Source organism: Anopheles gambiae, chromosome 2, assembly GCF_943734735.2.
Source record: "Anopheles gambiae chromosome 2, idAnoGambNW_F1_1, whole genome shotgun sequence".
Taxonomy (NCBI): domain Eukaryota; kingdom Metazoa; phylum Arthropoda; class Insecta; order Diptera; family Culicidae; genus Anopheles; species Anopheles gambiae.
This window is the reverse complement of record NC_064601.1, coordinates 95,391,186-95,411,402: the sequence shown is the minus strand read 5'-3', so window position 1 is coordinate 95,411,402 and position 20,217 is coordinate 95,391,186. Positions and strand designations below refer to the sequence as shown.

The following is a 20,217-nucleotide window of genomic DNA, read 5'->3' as shown; positions in this document are numbered from 1 at the left end:
AGGTGTACAATAAAAAGATCATGGAGCTACATGAAGAATGACGGAGGTAACCGTAGACGGAGGAGAAGGGACTTCACATAGGTACGGATTTTGAAAACACACCGGAAAGGGAAAAGCGGATATCTGCATCCGTACGCGTTGGTCATTGTGAGTGGATGAAAATATGATAAATGCGCTTACCAGTTCAATGGAAAGACCTCTTTCAATATTGTGGAAGTTTTGAGCCACGATAAAAGAAATTTAGAATAAGAAAAAAAACAACCTGGTGGAGAAGTTTTGATGAAGAAAAGCATATGAAATGGAAAAGGAACTTTTCACTGCGTTTTACAGTAGCTTTGATGATTTTCTTGTGAAGAATCGGATTCGAATACTCTATACGTCATTTATTAAACTGTTTATTGGCTATATTCTGTCCAAACAACGACAACAGTCGCTGAACAAACATCGTACAAAGTAGTGTGCTGGGGTATCATTCCCTTAAACTAACCATCTAAATTACTAACTCGCAAATCGGTCCTTCCGCTTCGAGCGCATCCAATCAGCAGCAGCACACTGATGTGAAGCACGAGACTATTGCTAACACAACATTGCACGGAGCGTACTCTCTCTCTCTCTCTTCATATTGCCAGAAACATATTGTTTCCCTTTCACTGAATTCATTTGCCATTCGCCGCTTGTAATAGGATTAATTTGAGATTGCAATCCATTTCATTTTCTCACCAAATAGACCCGACCATACATGCGCAGACACACATTGTATCTTTGCATAGACATTAACACGCAGACACACGCACATAGGCATCGCAAAGTGTAGTTAAGCAATTGGTTGGATGATTGCTACCATTTCAGCCCGCCAGAACTCTCTTTAGGATAATGAAACCACCTAGTAGTCTGAGCAAACGTTCCACGCAAAACACAGGCAGGACCGAATGGGCAAGGCGTGAGGGGATGGCAAAATGCTTTCCGCTTCATAATTAATCAATCAGCCAAAGGAGCCACCATAATCAAATTTATGTGATGTTTATTTAGGATCCCTTGAAGCATCTCACTCTGCACTCTCTCTCTCTTTCTCTCTATGCTCTCTACTCTCTTTCACCCTCCACAATGGGTAGTGCAAACAGTGCCGTATTTATTATTACCCGTCTTCCTTAAGTGTGTGCGCTCGTGCTGTTGGAGATGTTTTAAGATGTGACTTCCTCTGACCCCGAAACTCTGGGAAGATGGCTCCGGCGAGATGTGGCTCCGTGTGTGTCTGCACACAATTATTACGCGGTGGTGTGAACGGGCAAACGGTACGGAACGCCATTTTCTGGTGTTGGCTTTCCACCGGCAAACACTAACTTCCGCCAGAAGTCATAACAATTTCCATTCCCACTCGGCACTCCGAGTCCTCATCGTGGTGGGGAGGGAGTGAGGAGTAGAGGGCGGCCACTTATGCCCGAATATGCGAGCTGATACAAGATATTCCACTTTCGGCTCCGACAGCCGGGAGAAGAAATTTACGCGGAAATTTACGACGAGCGGATGGATGCTGCTGACTGTGCGCTGCTGAACAACAGCGAGTGCGGACAATTTTTTGGTAGCGTTTTATCTTTTTTTTTCTCTACAAACTTTCTGCCCCAAAGTGATGGCAATTGGGGAAGTAATTGAGAGGATCCAAACGAGGTGCTAAAATATCACTGAAAGTGATATTTTTATTCCGAGTAGTTTTTATTGCACAGCTTTTCCAGTTGTATGGAAGTGGTGTTAACTGTAGTGAAAAAATATGAGCTTATCTTACAGTTAACTTTCTTTAGAAAGTGTCCGAATCTGTATTTTAGTTACAGTTCCTAAAGTTTCAAGGTACTTTTACACGAAACTTGAAAACGGTCATCCAAACGCAAAGAAGCTTCTTCTGTAGCTTATATACCAACGATAACACAACATTTTCATTCAACGAAAGGCGATTTTGTATTCGCGTTTGCGAAGACTACACGCACACACTGCACACAGTACAATGTATCCATCATTGTGTACGGCAACGCGAGCGGCAGTTGGAGGGAAATTGCTGAAGAAAGAAAGCTGAACCTCACTTTACATCCATCGCACTCTAAAAAGCCCACCGACCGACCGGCACGGAGCTCATTATTTCGAGAGGGCGCCATCCCGTCCCGGGCCCTCCCGTTTGGGAAGAACGCTGCTGTGCTGTGCGCGCTATCTGTGCGCAACAAAAGTAACAAAAGCCAAACCACGGCAAATGTGAAGCACCGGAAGCAGGTTCCCAGGATGACAAAAAAAAAGCAAACGCACACAGCGAACCACCGTACCCAACACGCTAAATGATGCCCAACAGTGTGAGGGACTACTGGGTGAATAAATGAAGGACAGTCTCTATACACACACACATAAAAACATTCACTGTGGAAAGCGGAGATGGTGGCCGGAAGTGAACATTAAATTGCTTTCTCAACCACTAATGCGTGCATAACGGTTCCCGGTAGGTGAGGTAAGGCAAGACTATTAGCATCACACAATCGAAACCAAGTTCCGGGGTGATGGTGGTTTTTTTTTCTTCTACTTTTTGTTGTTATTTCGCAGCAATTGAGGGCAAATACAGCTTAACGGAAGAGAGTTCAAATGGGGACGAATATATAATGCGAGGAGAATAAGGTAAAGCGTAAACACCTGTACAAATAGCTTGAAAATTATCATTAAATGTTGTTGTGAGGAATAGAATTTACCAAGAAAAACACAAAAACTGTTAATAGTATTTCAATGTTTGCAGGAGGTTTGACCGGCCGACATACGCTTCTTCCCGCTCATGCGTTTGATTTCTCGTTAACAATCCTTTTCTGTATCACATTCCAGCAAGCGTCATGTACACTTTATTAGATTTTTAGAAATCAGTTTAGAGAAATGACACAATTTGACCTTTCCAATACGTATCCTAAATCGAATCCTAAGTGATGCGCTGTAGGATACATCTACCTCCGAATGGGGTATCCCAAAGTTCATTCCCCAACCATCGGATCGATCGCTGCTAGCGAACGGACATCCAACCGGTCAGCAAATTTTGTCCGGAGGGCATTATTGTCTGCGGACACCAGTGTCGAGGACGTGGCCGTCCCACCAGGCATCGGCAGCAATTGATGGCGATAATCCCAATAAACTGCGCACAAGCAAGGCACAAAAACGACTGCACAGCGTCAATAAAAAGCGTGTTTGTGTGAAACCGAGTAGCATCAGTATGACGTGTGCTGTGTCGAGCTTGCTTCTCCAAAACATTGCCAAGACCCAGATGCAGTCATGGGTGTCCTCTCTTCTGAGGTTGAACGAAAATGATGACACATCGGTAAAAGAAATCCGCATCGTAAGGAACGGTGATGTGGTAGGATTTACACAAACGCTGTGTTGGTGGAGCTGAGCTGAAAGTAAGATATTTTTTTATCTAATAATGTAGTTTTATGTATCTTTAAGTTAGCAAACTGCGTCTTCTGAAGTCTTCTGGGGTCGTCCAGAGTCGTCCAGAGTCGTCCAGAGTTGTCCAGAGTCGTTCAGAGTCGTTCAGAGTCGTCCAGAGTCATCCAGAGTCGTCCGAAGTTGGTTGCGAAATTATCGCAGTCGGATCGGAGTCGACTCCGGAGAACTTCAGACGACTCTGGACGACTCCAGACGTTTTCAGACGACTTCAGACGACTCCGAATGACTCCGAACGACTCCTACCCACAAAAATAAGACCCCGACCGACTCCGACTTCCGGCGGAACTAGTGGTTCCCATGTTGCCGTAATCGGAATCAGACTCACAATAGTCGTAGCCGCATCAGAGTCATTTGTACGCTCCAGTGAGCACATCACTACCCTGTATCACTGCTTTTCCTCCACAGCGCATAATTTATTGTACCACATACCTTCGCAATTTTCTCCAGGAAATAGACTAGCAAACCCGTGCTCATTAAAAATGACCTCGTCAGCAAAGTATATCCTCTTACTGCAACATCTTGCACAGTTATGAAATGGTTGGCAATCTTGTGACCCATTCCGGCGCAACCCCAGAGCTTGACAATCGTCACAAAACATAGACACATATGCACACAGCACGTTTGCGGGAAGGTAAAAAAAGGTTCAACCCATTCAAGCGCCTGTCCTCTTTGTCATTTTTCAATGAAAGCGCCTTTAGTGGTGCGGCCAGGGCAGCACATTCTTATCCCTTTGCACTATTGTGTGTTCCAGTTTGCAACACTGCTTCAAAATGCCTTTTTCCTCGTAACCTATTTTCAATTGAGCGGTCTTTATTTGTGGGCTTTACCCTTTCTTTGCACAGGCACACAGGTGGTGTATGGAGCGAGAAAAATCCTTCCCCCACGGGTGCTATTAAATTAAAATTAGACACAATAGTATCCTAGCTGGAAGTGGAAGGATTGCTCACTGCACAGCGCCGACTGTATCCAGTAAAGGTGAGGCGCATGCTTATTGTTCGAGATAATTATGTTGAGTTTGGTAGGGTTTAAAATCATGCATCACTAATGAGTTTGCTGGCGCGGCTCTATGTGTAATAGCAGCTCCGCACATCTTCATCGTACCGTCGTATGGTTCGGCAACTTCAAGCAATGAAACACAATTTGCAAAACTGCATACGATTCTTCGTTTTGTTTTGAGATGGAAACAATGAAACAGGAAAACCCCGGGAAAAGCGCAGTACTTTACTCGCCGCAACTGCTGGGTCGCTGTTGGCACCCGCTTTACAGCTTTGTCATCATTAAACTGCATCCAGGGAGCAGAACAACAGAGCGCCCTGGGGGGGGGGGGGGGGAGGGGGAGGCGCACTAATGGTACACCACCTCCTGTTTCTTGTTTGCCACAGAGCGCCCATTCATCCAATGGGCAACGGGACACACTGGCACAAACCGATCACGTTTCTTGCGCTTCCGATAAATGCCGGTTTTCATGTGCCCGAACAACAGACAGGCAGACGTGTTGTTGTTGCTGAACCGAAGGGCATTGCTCACAATACAGAGACGGCTGGTCATTAATAATTGTGCTGTTATTGTATGCTGTTACATCGAGTCCTTTTCAGCCCGCGTCTCCCTGTGCTCTCTCTGTGTTTGTGTGGGCCTGTTGACGAGTATCGATGCCTTTAGACTGCGCGGTCGTCCGTCCGACATGCGGCTCCGTTCGGTTCCCGTTAATAGCATCGTTGCTGTGTTGTGTGCCTGAGGAATGAGAGCGGCTCGCCGGCCACTCGCTTTTGTTCACACACGGGTAGGTTATTAGAGATGAAAAACGATCATCAGCCCGTATACCGCTACTTCCGGAGCACAAAGCGGGAGAGCGCACGGAATGGGAAGTGGTTAACCCACAGCAAACTACTCACTGGCCACTGTATGGTGGGCGGGCAGTTTTGCTTTGCTGGATGCTTCTAATTGGAAAGCGGAAGCGCTACTTTCAATCATGCTCGAGTTTTTTATTCGCTCATACTGCTACGGATTGTGGGATTTTTTTCTTTCTAAAATCCAGATCGACAGCTTCATTGCCCTAAGTAACGAACCGTATCCGTTCAACGTTGGTTAACCGACAGAGGAAACTGCCATAAAAACAGCAGCAAAACCCCAACGAATCTTCCCTAACCTATATTTTCTCGATTGAAAAGCCACGAGACCAGCACTCTAACTGGTCACACATTAATGTGACATCTAGTCGTTACGATGGCGCAAACTCTGCCAATCACCAGCACCGGAAGAACATGACAAAATCATTCACCATAATTACCAGTGACAAGGCGCCTCCATGAGCACCACTCGACATGGTCCCTCCCCCCGTTTTGATGGCAAGTTTCCCTCTACGAAAGGTTGTCCCACGATACACTATTGAGCGATGAGAAACACTCTGCCTGTTTTCCACGAACGGTCAAAAATCAATCGGCAAGAAGCAGACAGCCCATGCATCCAGAGCGTCCAGAGCTCGGTATGGCGGGAGCATGGGAACATGTACAAGCGCTCGGCTAATTGGCCAAGTGATAGGTTTTCACACAGGAATGCGTTCGGCAACGGAAAGCCATTTCAATCACTCCACCCCGGTACCGGAGGCCTGCTTGAGTGGAGTTAGGGGAAAACTTTTGGCTTAATAAATTCCCCACGCCTGGGTCGAGACCGGGTGCATAAATTAGCGAAATGTAAAAAGTATCATCTTGGGAGCAGCGCACGTCTCCAGAGTGTATGTGTGTGTGTATGTAGAATCACAGCGCTGGTGTGCAATGAGGGAGAAACAGACACACTTGCCGCCATTCCTGTGGACCTAAAAATATTTCCCTAAATTGGCTCACTGCCAGATCAAAGATGCGAGACGCCTGCTGCCCGTTTTCTCCCGACATTTTTTTTTGTTTGTAAGCGCATTCCAAATCTAAGAGTCTCCGGGGTTTTTTTTCCGGCGCCAGCAATGATTACTGTCGCGGGAGGGATGGACGCGGGTATGGAAATTTGGCAGGCGCACACTTTTGAACGGGCGAGACAGTTTCCCCTACTGCCGCCGTAAAGGGCAATGATGTCATCGCCATCGGGCACGGTAAGATGAAGAAGAGTGCAGCAGGAATGCATCCACTTTTCGTGATGGAAATATGTTTTCGGTTTGCCAACCAAAAAACACACGCGTAACCAAATCATTATTCAAGTGAGAAATGATTTAAGTACAAAAGAGTTTGTGTAATCTTTGTAGCGAAAACGAAAGAAACAGATTTCGCTTTGTTAACAAATCCGAAACATCGACATTCTATTCCGACCCCAAAAAAACCTCCAAAACCTGACATGGGTTTGGCAGGTTTGGGAGCGAGCGAAAGAAACCTCCTCCGAAATTCCCATTCGACAGCCGGTAAAGAGATGTATATATTCCCTCGTGTGGATGAACCAATTTCATCCATCCTCGAATAGTGCCCACTCCACACCCACAAATCCCGTGATTGAGTTCTTTCCTTCATTGAAGGAGATGGACGAAGGTTTACGCTTACCGAAGAAACCGTTCCCGAGGGAGGAGAACAGAGCACAGGGCGTGGAGTTGGAGGAGAAAAAGGATGTTTAATTTTCCGGTAGGTGAAAGTCCATAAAGAGCTCCTTCCAGCTGAGCTCTCATCCAGCTCGTGCCTTAAGAGGTCCTGCTCCTGCTTTTCCATCCAGCCTGCCACAGCCGTCGTGCACAGTGAACCGTGCTGTTAATGCTGTGTGACTATTGATTATCCTCTTTAGTCGAAGAAGCATCTCTAACGGAGCATCGTTGCCGAGAGACAGAACCCTACCGAGTGGACAGCGATTTCGAGCAGATTTTGTTTCCCATCAAACGCTGTGGGCCTACGAACGATTTCGTATGGACAAGGAAGATGCAGCTGTGGACAGTGAGAGTGTCCCGTTGTTAGTCGGGAAAGGTCGGAGGGGTGGCGTTGTTAATGGTGGATCATTACGTTTGAGTGGTAGAGGACAGATTTGCACCGTCTGTGGCAGGTCTGTGTGGGCGGTTTGTACCGTATTTTTTTTTTGGGGAGCATAGTTTGCAACCTACCTTTCTCAGAATTGGTACAGGATTACAGGATAAATGCTAACTAGAGAATGACTGCTTTATCGAATGCAATGACTCAGACTCAGCGCAGAAAGAAAGCTTTACATTACGTAAAGCAAATGAGTTGTCAATCCTTAACAGTACCAGATAAGCATTCAAAAAGAGTGTCTACACCATTCCATTTTCTCAAATTGTACGTCACACAAGGAGACTAGATTATTTTTTTGGATTTGCTCATTTTGCCTATCTGATGACGTTTGTACGCTTCGGAACAGTACCGGAACACAGTGACCTCGTTTGGACCAACCACTATTTATTCTGCTTGATGAATGTTCGTTCATTAGCAGAACACACCAAGACACCAAGGCGTTCCCTCCCCCGGCTATCATCATCCTCATATAGGTAAAAAGTTCCATCTTTTGTGAAAAAGATTTTTACCCCTTTCTCGCCTTGCTCTGTGTTGGTGTGTCGTTTGTTCCACCTCGAAACAATACATTAGCTTCAGCTCTTTGCTCATATATCAGCCATTCGCGTCGGCTGACGGAAATGGTGGCGGGACGATTTTGTAGCATACACAAAAAAAAACACACACATACAGGCAGTGTTTGTTCTTTTGTTTGCTTTTGTTAGCAAGATGTGAGAAAAATGTTGCCGATTTCGATTCCATCCGATGGGACACTGTTGAGAGCATGTCGTATACACGAACGGACTATGCCATTTGTTTGGTGGAATTCGTTATTTGTTCGTCTGTGCTTGTTTTTGTGATTTTTCCTTCTCGCTCAAAAAGTTCCTTTGTTAAGTGATGAGGGAAAAAGAGACAAGAAAAAAACGCAAAAAATGCAAAGCAAACAAGACATGTGAGAATTTGTGTTTTTCTGTAAAAGTTCTAAACAAATGAGACCGTCACATTGAAAGATGACGAGTCCTTCCATCATTATAATGGATGCAAACCCCATTCAATTGATAGACCACTCAACAAGATGGCTTTATTTGTTAGCCGATTTTTAATACAGTGTAATGCATACACAGCTCCTTGGTTGGTGGATGTCGTCTGCAAACAATATCAAATTCCTACCGTGGCGAAAAATGCCGTTTAAAAACATTTGCCACAATTCCCGCTCTAGCAGGACACAAAGAAATAGATTGCAATTTTCCCCAAAGCATCTCGCCAACAACCGTGCACTTACCATGTTGACAGTCTGTTGATCAATCCCGTTCGAAAGCGCCACGGTACCGTTGGGACCACTGCCTGCCGGGTTCCCGTTGACACCAGCGCCGGCTCCACCCGACACCGCGCCGCCCCCGTTGCTGCTGGCGTTGACGTTGGTGGGGACGCCCGGTGATCCACCGTTGGCGTTCATGACGGCGGCCATACCATCTCCGACACCATTGCCCGCCGAGCCGGCCCCACTCACCATCGTGGAGGGCAGCGATAGGGGCAGCGAAACCGCTATCGAGGTGGCTGGCGGGGCGCCCAATACTGACGAGGGGCTGAATTGACTGACGGACTGTTTTGCAAAGGGAGACAAAAAAAAGGAGAGTTACAATCAAACAACCGACAGTGTGCGATGGAAAGCAATTCCACGCCCGTTCGCGCTACCTACATTTCGCAACGTTTGCGTCGTGGCGGCTGCATTCATCTGGGCGGCGGCGGCTGCTGCTGCGGCGGCGGCCGCGGCCACCGCTGCGTGCTGCTGATGCTGCTGCTGCTGTTGCTGCTGCTGCGTAAGATGGTCCTGCTGCTGCTTGAGCGTGCTGAGCGAGTGTTGATCTAACGCGCCGGCTCCACCTCCTCCGCCGCCACCGCCACCGCCACCACCACCACCTCCGGCACTACCAGCACCGCCGGCTCCGGTGGCACCCTTGACGACCTGCACGGACAGACTGTCGGTGCTGACGGTTTGTGCGGCGCCCGGTGGAAACCCGGGCGTGCCCGGAAACGGTCCCATCCCCTGGACCATCTGCTGTTGGTGGTGGGAAGCAGGATGAGAAGAAGGAGAAGAAAAAAGAGAGAAAAAGAGAGAGAGAGAAAAAACAGATTAAAAGTGTGCTATAAACAGAAGGGCCAACCTCACACTGGTCGCCACGGGGAGCGCTATAACATTAAAATCCAGCCACCGGCAGGAATCCTATTAGTCTTTCGATGATGGTGAAAATTCGCCAAGGGCTATAGAGTATAGCAGGTAGTAGAGTAGTGGTAGCATGAATTTGCATACCCAGTTTCATAGTAATTTCTCCCCACGCTAGGGAGTCCACCTTCCGCCCAAGGACACAGCATCACAAAAACGCATGTAGGGGAACATGGTGCTGGAAAAGAACTTTGAAGACCGGTTTGAAGGAAATGTTGACCTCTTCGGGTGTGTTCACTGAATCGTGCGTCGGGGAGGGGCAGTGAGAAAACAAAACCAATGAACGGTACTTTCCCTTCACCCCTATTTTGCCGGAGGAATAATATTAGTTTGGGGTAAACAGTACTTGTGCCGTTCCAGGTTTTTCGGCAGAACGCTTTGATGATAGCATAAATGAGGTCCGAACAGGACCGGTAGTGTTTCCAGATTTTAGAAGTTCCTGGGAACACAAGAATATCTCATAGCACCGACGAGCGGTCCACAACTTCTGAGAGAGAGATCGGAGGACGTAAAAAGTGGTTATTTGTTTGGTTTCCATTTAACGTACGTCCTACCCGTATAGAGTTCGGCTCCCAACCGACTCGCTCATAAAATACGCATGAGCTTGGGAAGCACACCCGGGATGGGAAGGCTCCTCCACAGCAAATGTCACTCCGGTTTCGGTACAGTTTCGGGAACTGTGGGTTGTGCTTCGCAGCAGCCCAGATTGCATTTGCAGCTAAATGCAAAGAACAGTTGACCAACCGGTTAGTGTAGGTTGTTTATTTTTTATTCTCCCCCTAGAAAGTTTCAACCTCGGCAACAAACACACACACATACACATCTACACTGGACCGAAGCGATGAGCTTCCGCTGTGACCGTGGCATATCCGGGCCTCGGCAAAGGTTGAGATGGAGGACGGGATCACTGATAAAAAGATAAATCTATCCCTCCCTTTGGTTGGTGCGCGGGGGGTTGAAAAGGACATTCTAACGGAGTGGAGTGAAATAATAGTCGAATTGTGGTAAGGTTCATTGCTGGTCAGGCGGAACTACTATGTTGCATACGAGACCACAATTGCTTTGCTGTACTGCCCACCGACCGGCTGGCGCAACCGCTGGCGAGAGGCAGCACACGGGTCTTCTGTGCACGGTGCAACACATTTTCCGGAAGTTTACGGCAGCCATTGTACGTGGGAATGTTATGGAACAGTGGGCACTGAGCACCGGGTCACAACATCACTGTGTGTGTGTGTGTGTGTGTGTGTGTGTGTGTGTGTGTGTGTGTGTGTGTGTGTGTGAGCGGCAGGATAAACTTTTCACTCGTGTTATTTTACGCTATCGCAGCGGTCGGGCCCCGGGAAGAGGCTCGCTCGTGAATGGAATGAGAAATGAAGTTCAAACAATGTTGGTCGCAAAGGGAGGGGGAGAAAGTTGTTATATTTTTTGCCCAAAACAGTGGCAAGGAACAAGGATCGGTTTTTGGTGGGACGACTTTTTAAGGATAATATTGAATCAAACGTGGAAAATGAGGCACATGAAGATAGGTTCAGAAATTTGAAAATTATCTCCAAACAGGTAGAAAGGAACGTCATCAACGACGGAACTCAGAGGAGTAATAAGTGCGATTCTAGAGATTGATGTACGAGATAAATGCTCTCCTTTAACGGGAAAACTGGCCACAGAAAACTATTTAAGCGACTGCAAGAGTGAAACTGTTTGTCTGGTATGCTAGAACTGCTTAAACTCAACCGTAATCCTCTCAGAGGGCGTAAAATCCCCGATCAAAGAGTAAACCATGCGGAATATTGTCCACCAACTAAGCGCTGCCACCTAAGCTACTCTCGCTACCATCCTTTTCCACCATTGTGCAAGCACCGTCATCACACACATACACACGCCTGCTAACCTTTTGTGCCTCCAGTGTGCTCCCAGAGAACGGAACCATGCTACTTCGGAATGGATAGATAGAAATCCTGTTCAACTAAAAACAAATCCTGTCACTGTACTACCTCCCCCCTTTACGGTAAGCCACCGAAGACAGTTTTAATCTCTTTCGCAAGCTTTGTCGTTCAACATTCACCCCACCCGCCCGACCGTTCAGTCAGCTTCTTCACCTTCCGTTTTGTTTGCCTCAGCGACCAATCGGTTAAAGCGACCGTCTGGTAACTGCCTTTAATACGCCCCGCAAAAATTACTTTTACTCCTCTCCTACCACACCAGGAGGTCATTTATTTCTTCATTTCAGGTACGCGAGAGGGTTAGTAGTGTTGCTGCAAGAATGGGGCGAAACCGGAGGACAACAAAAATGGTGGATTCGCTCTTGGAGGTGCAGCATTTCGTTTGGGATTACGCTCAAGATGCCAGTAGAATTGGTGATTACGAAAAATAGGAAATTAGTTCATTAGTGGAAAACGTTCGGCAAGCGCTTGCTCTCTGCGTGCAGGAAAAGTTATGACCGGCGGCAAGGGTTGAAAGGTTAAGGTAAAATGACACACTAACCAGAACCGGCGGGCGGCGAAATTAGAGAACCGTTCAATGGGAATCGAAACGGATTTAATTTGATCATTATTGGTGAAGGTAATTGGATCGTTTCATTGTGCATTTCACAATCCGGTTCGAAGGACCAGAATTGGTTCATTTTTTTTTCAAAGTCACTACGAATTTCGTTCACGTCCTTAGCAACGAAAGTAGAGAAATTCAATATCAAAATTGATCTTAAAGTCAATCGAGAGAGGGATTATTCATTCGAAACCACCGTACGTGACCGTTGATCGCATAAATCCTTCCACAGGAAAACAGGAAACCGTGCGCAACAAATCGAAAGTAATTAATCGTGTAACCGGGGTGTTGTCTACAGTTGTAACTACACCGCTCGTATCACTGTTGCTGGCAGATTACAACGAGCTGCTGCTGCTGCTGCTGCTACTGCTTGGGTGTTGTGTTCTCCGGTTAAGCTTCCGATTGGCATTTGCACCCGCCGTTGCTCCGATTACTGCCACCGATGGACGCACCGATGGAAGATGTAGTTGAGCAGAAACATCAACCCGTAATCCGTTTCGTAACCCGGGTGCCGGTTCCGGAAACAGGATCACACAGACACTTTCAACACACTGAAACACAGCGGATATTCACAATCCATGTGCGCGTGTGCATTAGGACGATGTGGCGAATGTACGAAGTGTACGAAATGACTAGAAATTATTGCTCCCGGTGATGGGCGAGCTCGAAACATTAAGCCTCTTTCCGCCTTTGACCGAACGTAAGTAACCGAACACGCCGGAAATGCATCGAATGGAACGGAGAGGGCCGTATTTACTGAACCCTTATTTGTCTATTAGTGCCATTCTCACACACATAGAAGGCGAGGCCAGTATTGAATCGTAGTTTCCCGAACGACCCTAGTTATCTGGCGATGGCGATTCGTGTTGTACAATTGCTCTGTAAAGGCGAGAGCGTCCAGCTGCACCGAGTTAGATGAGAGAGAGAGAGAGAGAGGCCGCGAGAGGTTGTGTGCGTTTGATAAACAACTTTGAAATGAGATCCAGGCATAAATAATGCATTCCCGCATAATTCGCCGCTGCCATGCATTCGATTCACCGCTTTGTAGCCGTGGCCAGACGTGCCAGCCAGACTGACGGCCACAGGCGAAGCATCATGCTGGGTGGTTCACACAGGTGCAAGCGGTGTGGCAGAAGGATAAAAAAGCGCCACCCCCGGTCACGTTTCATGCATGCCACTGTCGTGGCAAAGCATTCGACAGAGCACCCGGGGTTGTGGAACCGAGCAGTGTTAGTGGAGATTACACAAAGCACTCAGCGTCCCGCCGATGCACTTATGCTGATGATCGAATTGTTCCCGTCTGTGCGAGCTGTGTTGCGGGGCGATGGAAAATGTGTGTGCACAGGGTCCTAAATTTGGCGAAATTTCGGCCAAATACCTGCCGTATAGGTAGCAGGAAAATAAAACAACACGCTCGTACACTACTTTGAATGTTTTCCTACGCAGAGGGTAGGAACGCCCAAAAAAAAAAACCCAACCTTTTCGAAGTATTGATTGCTACAGGCACTGGACACAGGGACGGCACTGTTTTCAGATTCTGACAAAAACCTACCAATACGCGCATGCTTTGCCCCCCTTTTAAAACCTGATGAATGACACAACAGGACGGTTTTCTTTCCACAGCGCACCCACAGTCGACTATCGATGTGCGTTCGATGGGAAGCAGCTGTATTTAGGTGATATGTTGACACGGTCCGCTTGTTGGCGATGATCGAAAATATCTCTAGGGTATGCGTTTGTGTTGTACGCGAAACGCGCTAAACATTGGGGCCATCGTTCCCTTCAAAATTCATCGTTCTCACACAGTGCAAGAGACTGCGGAGCAAGATCACATGATGACATCGAAGATCAGTTTTCCGAAACAAGCAGAAACGACACATCTATAAGTGAAGGTGGGTGTGTGTGACGTTGGTCTCAAAATGTGTGACTGTTTGCAGGAAAACTGTCATCATCGTGTTCCCAACATTTTGACGCGAAAAATGTGTCCCTTCTTTTCTCCTTCCTTCTCCACAGTCTTTTAGCAAAGGGAAACACTATTCGACACACAACCAGGATGGAATGACCAGGGCAGAAGGACAGACACCAACGGGCGTCCCCAAAACGCGCTGGGCGCTGGTGTTTGATTAATTGATGTTTCGCTCAAGTTTCGGTTACATTTTCTCATCGTACCCGACCCGACCCCCCCGATGGCGGCTGGAGCGACGGAAAACATAACGCCCAATTTCGCCTAATAACGAAGCAACAAGGCGACATCATTTACGAAAGCGTCAACAGGGCGGCTCTAAATGGGAAAACACTCTTCATCCCAGCGAAACGGATGATTAGCGACAGCATCCATTAGATGGAAAAACGGGGGACACACCAAGAAGTACAACGGAGGTATAGAGATGGGAACGTTATCATACTTTGGCGCACGAAAAGAGAAGCCCCTTAGGGAGCCGGCAAACTAAAGGAAACGGGTCGTTTAGTAGTTTCTTCCCAAATAGCTGTTTCGAGCGCCTCGATTCCGATCCTTTTTCCAGCAAGAACTTGATGAGAAATGACATATTCTACCCCTTCCCAGGAGTTCCAAGCGTTCAAAACAAAGTAACGACATGCCTCTTTCGTAAGTAAGCTCAAAACAACCACTCCCCCCGCAAAGGGCTTTGCAATTTCCCCAAACGAATGGGGCGCGCACGGTAAACAGTTCCCGAACAAGGAAACGAGCACAATAAATTAGCAAGCAAAAGTTTAACCCGACCAGTGGCAACGAAGTTTGCCGCGTAAAGTTCCCCGTGTGCCGGAGTTTTGGCCGGAGACAAGTCAACATAAAATTTCTAAACAGAAACTTTGACTGGCAAACGTGGCGAAAAGATTGATCGTTTGCAAAACCCGGTGTGCGGTCGGAAATTTCCCCCCCGAAAAACGAAAGCCCATCGCACCGGATGGGAAAGTTTGCGCGCGAGCGAAGTTGGCGGCGCGGAGCCGAAGTTTGCCGAAGTTTGTGCATTTTTCGGTGGGCGGGTTTTTCGACGCTATTGGATGAGGTTTTACTTTCTCTCCTTCTTTCTGGAAGGCCATTGATGATGAGCGTATGTATTTTTAATCGCGAGTGTTGTGTTATTAGCGCGCGTGTTTTTGATTTCGTGATGCGTTCGCCTGCGGGATGAGGAGAGAGAGAGCTGGAAATGAACGCAGCAAATCAAAATGTCGCGCAAATCGCATTGCGTTCTCAGGGTGAGCACTATTAATCAAGCGGGTGGGTACTGCTGTCGGTGTGTTTCTGTTGGGCTGGCTTAGGAAAAGCTGGAAAGTTTTCACAGCGCCTGCAATTGATGTACCCGGGCCCCGTGATTAATTAAGAACGAGCGGGATGTACTAATCGAGTTTTGGTTCGAAGTGTTAAGAGAGTACGAGACTAGTTTGGTGGAAAACATGGAGCATTTCGCTCAAGCACAGTGCAGAAGAATTTGATGTTTCGTTTTCCGAGGGAATGAAAATGAGTTTTGATAAAGTTTGATCCCAGCTGGAATTGGATTTGCTGTGTAACATCCACTGTTTTGTGGGTTTGATGCAATGAAACATATTTCCTCCCAATCAACACCTAATGTAAATGATCGATAGTGTACCACGTGCGAAGTATAACAGAAATTCTCTTTGAAATACCATCTACAAGAGATCCTGTCTTTTAAAACCTCCATTGGGATTACATGGGATTACGGTTTTTCGAGCTGGAACAAAAACTGAGGTGTTTTGAATGGCTTGTGGAAGACATTATTCAATTAAATCCAAAAACCTGTTTACCATTTCAAAGCGTAAGGTGTTGTCATGCTCGATCTGAAGTTGAATGGAGTCGATTTACAACCAATGGCAATGGAGTTGCGTTAATTTCGCTCTTAAATTTTAACCCTCAAGCGAAATCGTTTGAAGCTATTGCGTTTGATTAAAACGGCAATCCTTGTGGATGCACTTTCATCTATAGTTGTGTTGGGCTGCTCTCTCAAGCTCTTTGTCGAGTTTTAACACGATATGATGATTGCATTGCTGCTATTGGTCTTTGGTTGCACTCTACAGCACTCTATTCCCTGATGCACAATTCCAGTAGATTACAAAACATTGCCACAAACAGACCACAAAGATCGTGCACAATCGAGAACATTTTTCCCCTGATGGGGTGGTGTTTGCACTCTGCGGATGAGTACATCGAAATGTTTTGCAGCTCATCTCAATCCTTGGATAACGTGTTTCATGGCAACGAGAGTATGGTTTACAATGCTCCAGCACTGGGTGCTTGCTGGTTATAACTATCTTTCAGCAGGTTCATCTTGCCATTGGGTTCATCCCCCACTGGTGTACATCCATCGTGAACATGAGATGTATGGAACGAACTGTGGTTTTGTTGGATGGACAAGATGTGTTGGTAAGTGTGTTGTGGTTTCTCGGATGAGCAAGTTGTTCGCTTATAATCGTTGGGTTTGATAACTGATTTCTGATCATTAGATGATTGCTGAACTTAGTTTGATCTGCCTATTATTGGACTCGGGTATCGGATATTTCATTCAGTTTGTTAAGTGATGGCCAATCCTGAAAAAAAACAGAATCTGCCCTCTAGTCGATGTACAACGTCGGACGGAATTACATCCCATCGAGTCCAATTGAATTGTGGTTTTATCTCTTGCAAATCCAATTTGTACTTCTTCATACTGGGAAGAAAAATAAATTTACACGTCGGCACTCCATGTTTGTAGAACCATCGCACAGCCCGAGCATACACAGCATTAATTTTTCTCAGAATGCACAACAAACTTTGTTTAAAGATCGGTTGTTTGCCCCTCTGTGTTTGTGCCTCTCTGTACAATCCTCTGCCCGCACGCTCAAGGATTAAGGCTCATCATTTCGGGGGATTTATATTTTACGTCCCGATCGTGCAAAACACAATGCAAACGGGGGTGTGTACAGGTTCAGAGCTGAGCAAAATAAAACATTACCTTTTGCTTTCGAAATGATGAGTGATTTATGGTTGGTGCTGCTGCTAGGCTACGTACAGAAACGGAACACACAAATACCCGCTCCTGTCGGACGGTAGGCACTGTACGTAAAGCCAACAGTCTCATATGCGCACACGAGTGCCGATAGAAAACAATGCCGGTCGCATACCGCAAAACGAATTTATTTGATTTTATCAAGCATCTCTCATCGGTTGGAGGGATTTTTTGTATGCTACTGCTGTTGCTGTTGGTTGCTTGTATTTGCAGCGATGATTTATTGCCTTAGCAACGGACGGGCAGGAATTGTAGGTGCACAGGATTAGTTGCAGATCATCTGCACACAACCATAGCGTGTGTGCGATGGTTTTGAGCGACTAGCAAACGGGAAAAAGATATTCTAACGATGGTTGTGAGTGCTTTCAACTTTATCTTTAGTGAAAGTATGATGTATAGATAAAAGAAAACTTAACAAACATATATGTAGAAGATGTATCGCTTTCCAACAATCACTTTCTGCTTGAGCGCTTTAAAATTAAAACGATAACGAAGGCACACATAAACTACACACTCTTCCCCGGGCGACATCTGCTGCTTCAATTAATCTTAATTACAGATCCTATTTCAACGGCTGCATTTTCCTGCTGTAGTGTATATGCTGCCTGACAGTGTGTGACATTTAAGCTTGCCCATCCTTTGTACAGCACGCTCTCTCTCTCTCTCTTCCTTCCCGATGGATGGGCTTTAGCTTTCCACTTTTTTGTTTTGCTGACGCAAACCATCATTTGCACAACACTAACGAACGAAGATAAATCGAGGGAAGCAATCTTTAACGAGACGCTTTGCATGATGACGACCTCGTCGCCCCCGAAGAACAAATGTGCGTCGTGATTTCTCACTGCATAGATAGGACGGGCGCAGATGAAAAGCAAACATGTACCAAAGGCCTGGGTGGGGAGAGTAAGATCTCATCATCTGGGCTGGTATGGGTATTATAACTCATCATCGGTTTAGTGAACTGTAGTGTCACGCGGCATGGGAAGCTGTACAACAACCTTTCACCAGTACCCACTCACAAACAGAAGGGCGTGTTTGAAAATGGTTGGAAAACATCGATCGTCCTGGTTTTTTTCTATGAGTTGCATGGTGGCAGAGCAGGGCGAATGCAGAACAGGGAAGTGTGAACATTCAACACTATTGAAGATTTTTTCGTTCAACACAGCGATGAGCGTTTTAAATGAGCCGACACTAGTTTGCCTTTTGCTCGGTGTTGTTTGGCAGCACGGGGAGGAAAGGCACCACGGGACAGGGAAAAAACGGACAACCTCCCACGGATGACGTAGGAAAATTCGTAATGCAACGCGACAGCTAACGATCCGTTTGAATGGTAGGAAATTTGGCACCGAACGTGTAGGGAAGGGGACACGATTCTTCAATCCTACAGAGGACCATCGAACCAAAATGCTTCCTGTTTGTCGTCTGGCAGCGATTTGTTTTAATTAGAAGAAGTTTAAAAGAAATAATCATTAAAATTACCACACTTATAACACAAACGATGCATGTCACGGTTAAAATATTGCCCCATTTCATTGACTAATGACAACAGATTACTTTAATGAATGCTCCTATGATGCTGCATTCTGAATTGCCATCAAAGGCAAGAGAAATTATGGATATCAGTTTACATTTCACTCGCCTCCCCCCTTTCCACTGATTGATACGGCGGTGCACAAGCAATCAATCGTTTTTGTACGGTGTGATGGATGTGTGTCATGATGTGGTTTAACACCTTGCCAACGCAACCAGTGCGAGTGTACGAGTCCGTTCATCAAACATAAATAGCGCGTAAATCAGTCCGGCCTAGAAGCGGGGTGCTTGGTGAACGGGCATACGGGGCGCGAGAAGCATACCCCAAAACGAAGCATACCATTCACGTCTAAATCGCCCCCTCTCTCTTTCTCGCTCTTTGTTTTGCCAAGATGCTGCTACAGCGTCATTAGGACGGCACTGCCATTGGGGGCAGTTGAACCGCCAGTTGAAGGGCACGAACTCGAGCGACATACATAATAGAGAACAACGACCGTAACGCCACGTGAAGGCAAACCAATGTGTCGCAGGATGGTAAGGGTAGGCACACACCGTTTGCCAAAAAACGGCCAGGTAAATAGAGGGCATTGATACGAACGCTGAAGCATAAATTCACCCTCGAAGGAAAAGAACAACGGCAAAACGCCGAACACCCCGTAAAGGTAGAAGAGATGGGTTTAGGCCACGGTTGGTGTTACAGTGAAATATTTAATAGAGTTAAAAATATACACAAACAGCTAGGCGAAGCTGTTTGCGATCGCAATCGGGCCCCTTCCTCCTCACAAGTTAGGTAAACCTTTTTTAAAAGCTACGTCCGTGTGTGTGTGTGTGCCTGTGCTAGTTTGCCAGAGGTTTTTAAACAGATGAATATTTAGCATTCAAATTTGTGCTCTCTCCTTCCCCCCCCCCATTGCTAATCGCATTCGGAAAACATAAATAATCAGCAGCTGCTGCTGCCATGGGGCGGCGTTGTGCCGACCGAAATCCCAAATGCCACGTCAGTAAAGAACGATGGGCACGTGTTGCAAATAATTAACATTTCTTTATGGTTCCGCATCATTTCGGCAAGGTGGTGATCACCCCGAGTGCGTGTTGCAGTAGAGGGACAGAGAGAAAGGAGCATCTTAGATTTCTCGTCTGTGTAATGAGAAGGAAAATAGCAATTGAAAGGCGCAAGCAATGCCACTGTGAAGCTTATGATAAACACCTAAAAATCAGTGGCTTATAATTTGGTCCATTTTTTGTTTGGTGTCAATATCAAAATCAATGAAGAAAAATCAATTCATTTCATAGCAGCAATGGCGAGACATTAACGCATTGATTATTTTCCCAAAAGCAAGTCACCCGTGAATGGTCTTTTGCCGGCTTCCTCTTCGCAAAGCCCAGGCAGAAGGTTTTTGATTATTGATGAAAAATTCGATGTATGCACACGTTAATAAATAACACCTCACTGTGTGCATTAATGTATGAATGCAGC

The 20,217-nt window shown here is 46.4% G+C and overlaps 1 protein-coding gene across 50 annotated transcripts in view; it reads right to left on the bottom strand.

Annotated features, from left to right (window-relative positions):
• LOC11175562 (AF4/FMR2 family member lilli) overlaps window positions 1-20,217 on the bottom strand; it is a 208,326-nt gene that overhangs the window by 53,746 nt on the left and 134,363 nt on the right. For all 50 annotated transcript variants that reach the window (XM_061649760.1, XM_061649764.1, XM_061649761.1 and 47 more), the window contains 2 exons: window positions 9,124-9,483; window positions 8,707-9,027 (listed from right to left, as the gene is read on the bottom strand). In XM_061649760.1, coding sequence (XP_061505744.1) covers window positions 8,707-9,027; window positions 9,124-9,483 — 681 coding nt within the window. The remainder of the gene's footprint in view (window positions 1-8,706; window positions 9,028-9,123; window positions 9,484-20,217) is intronic.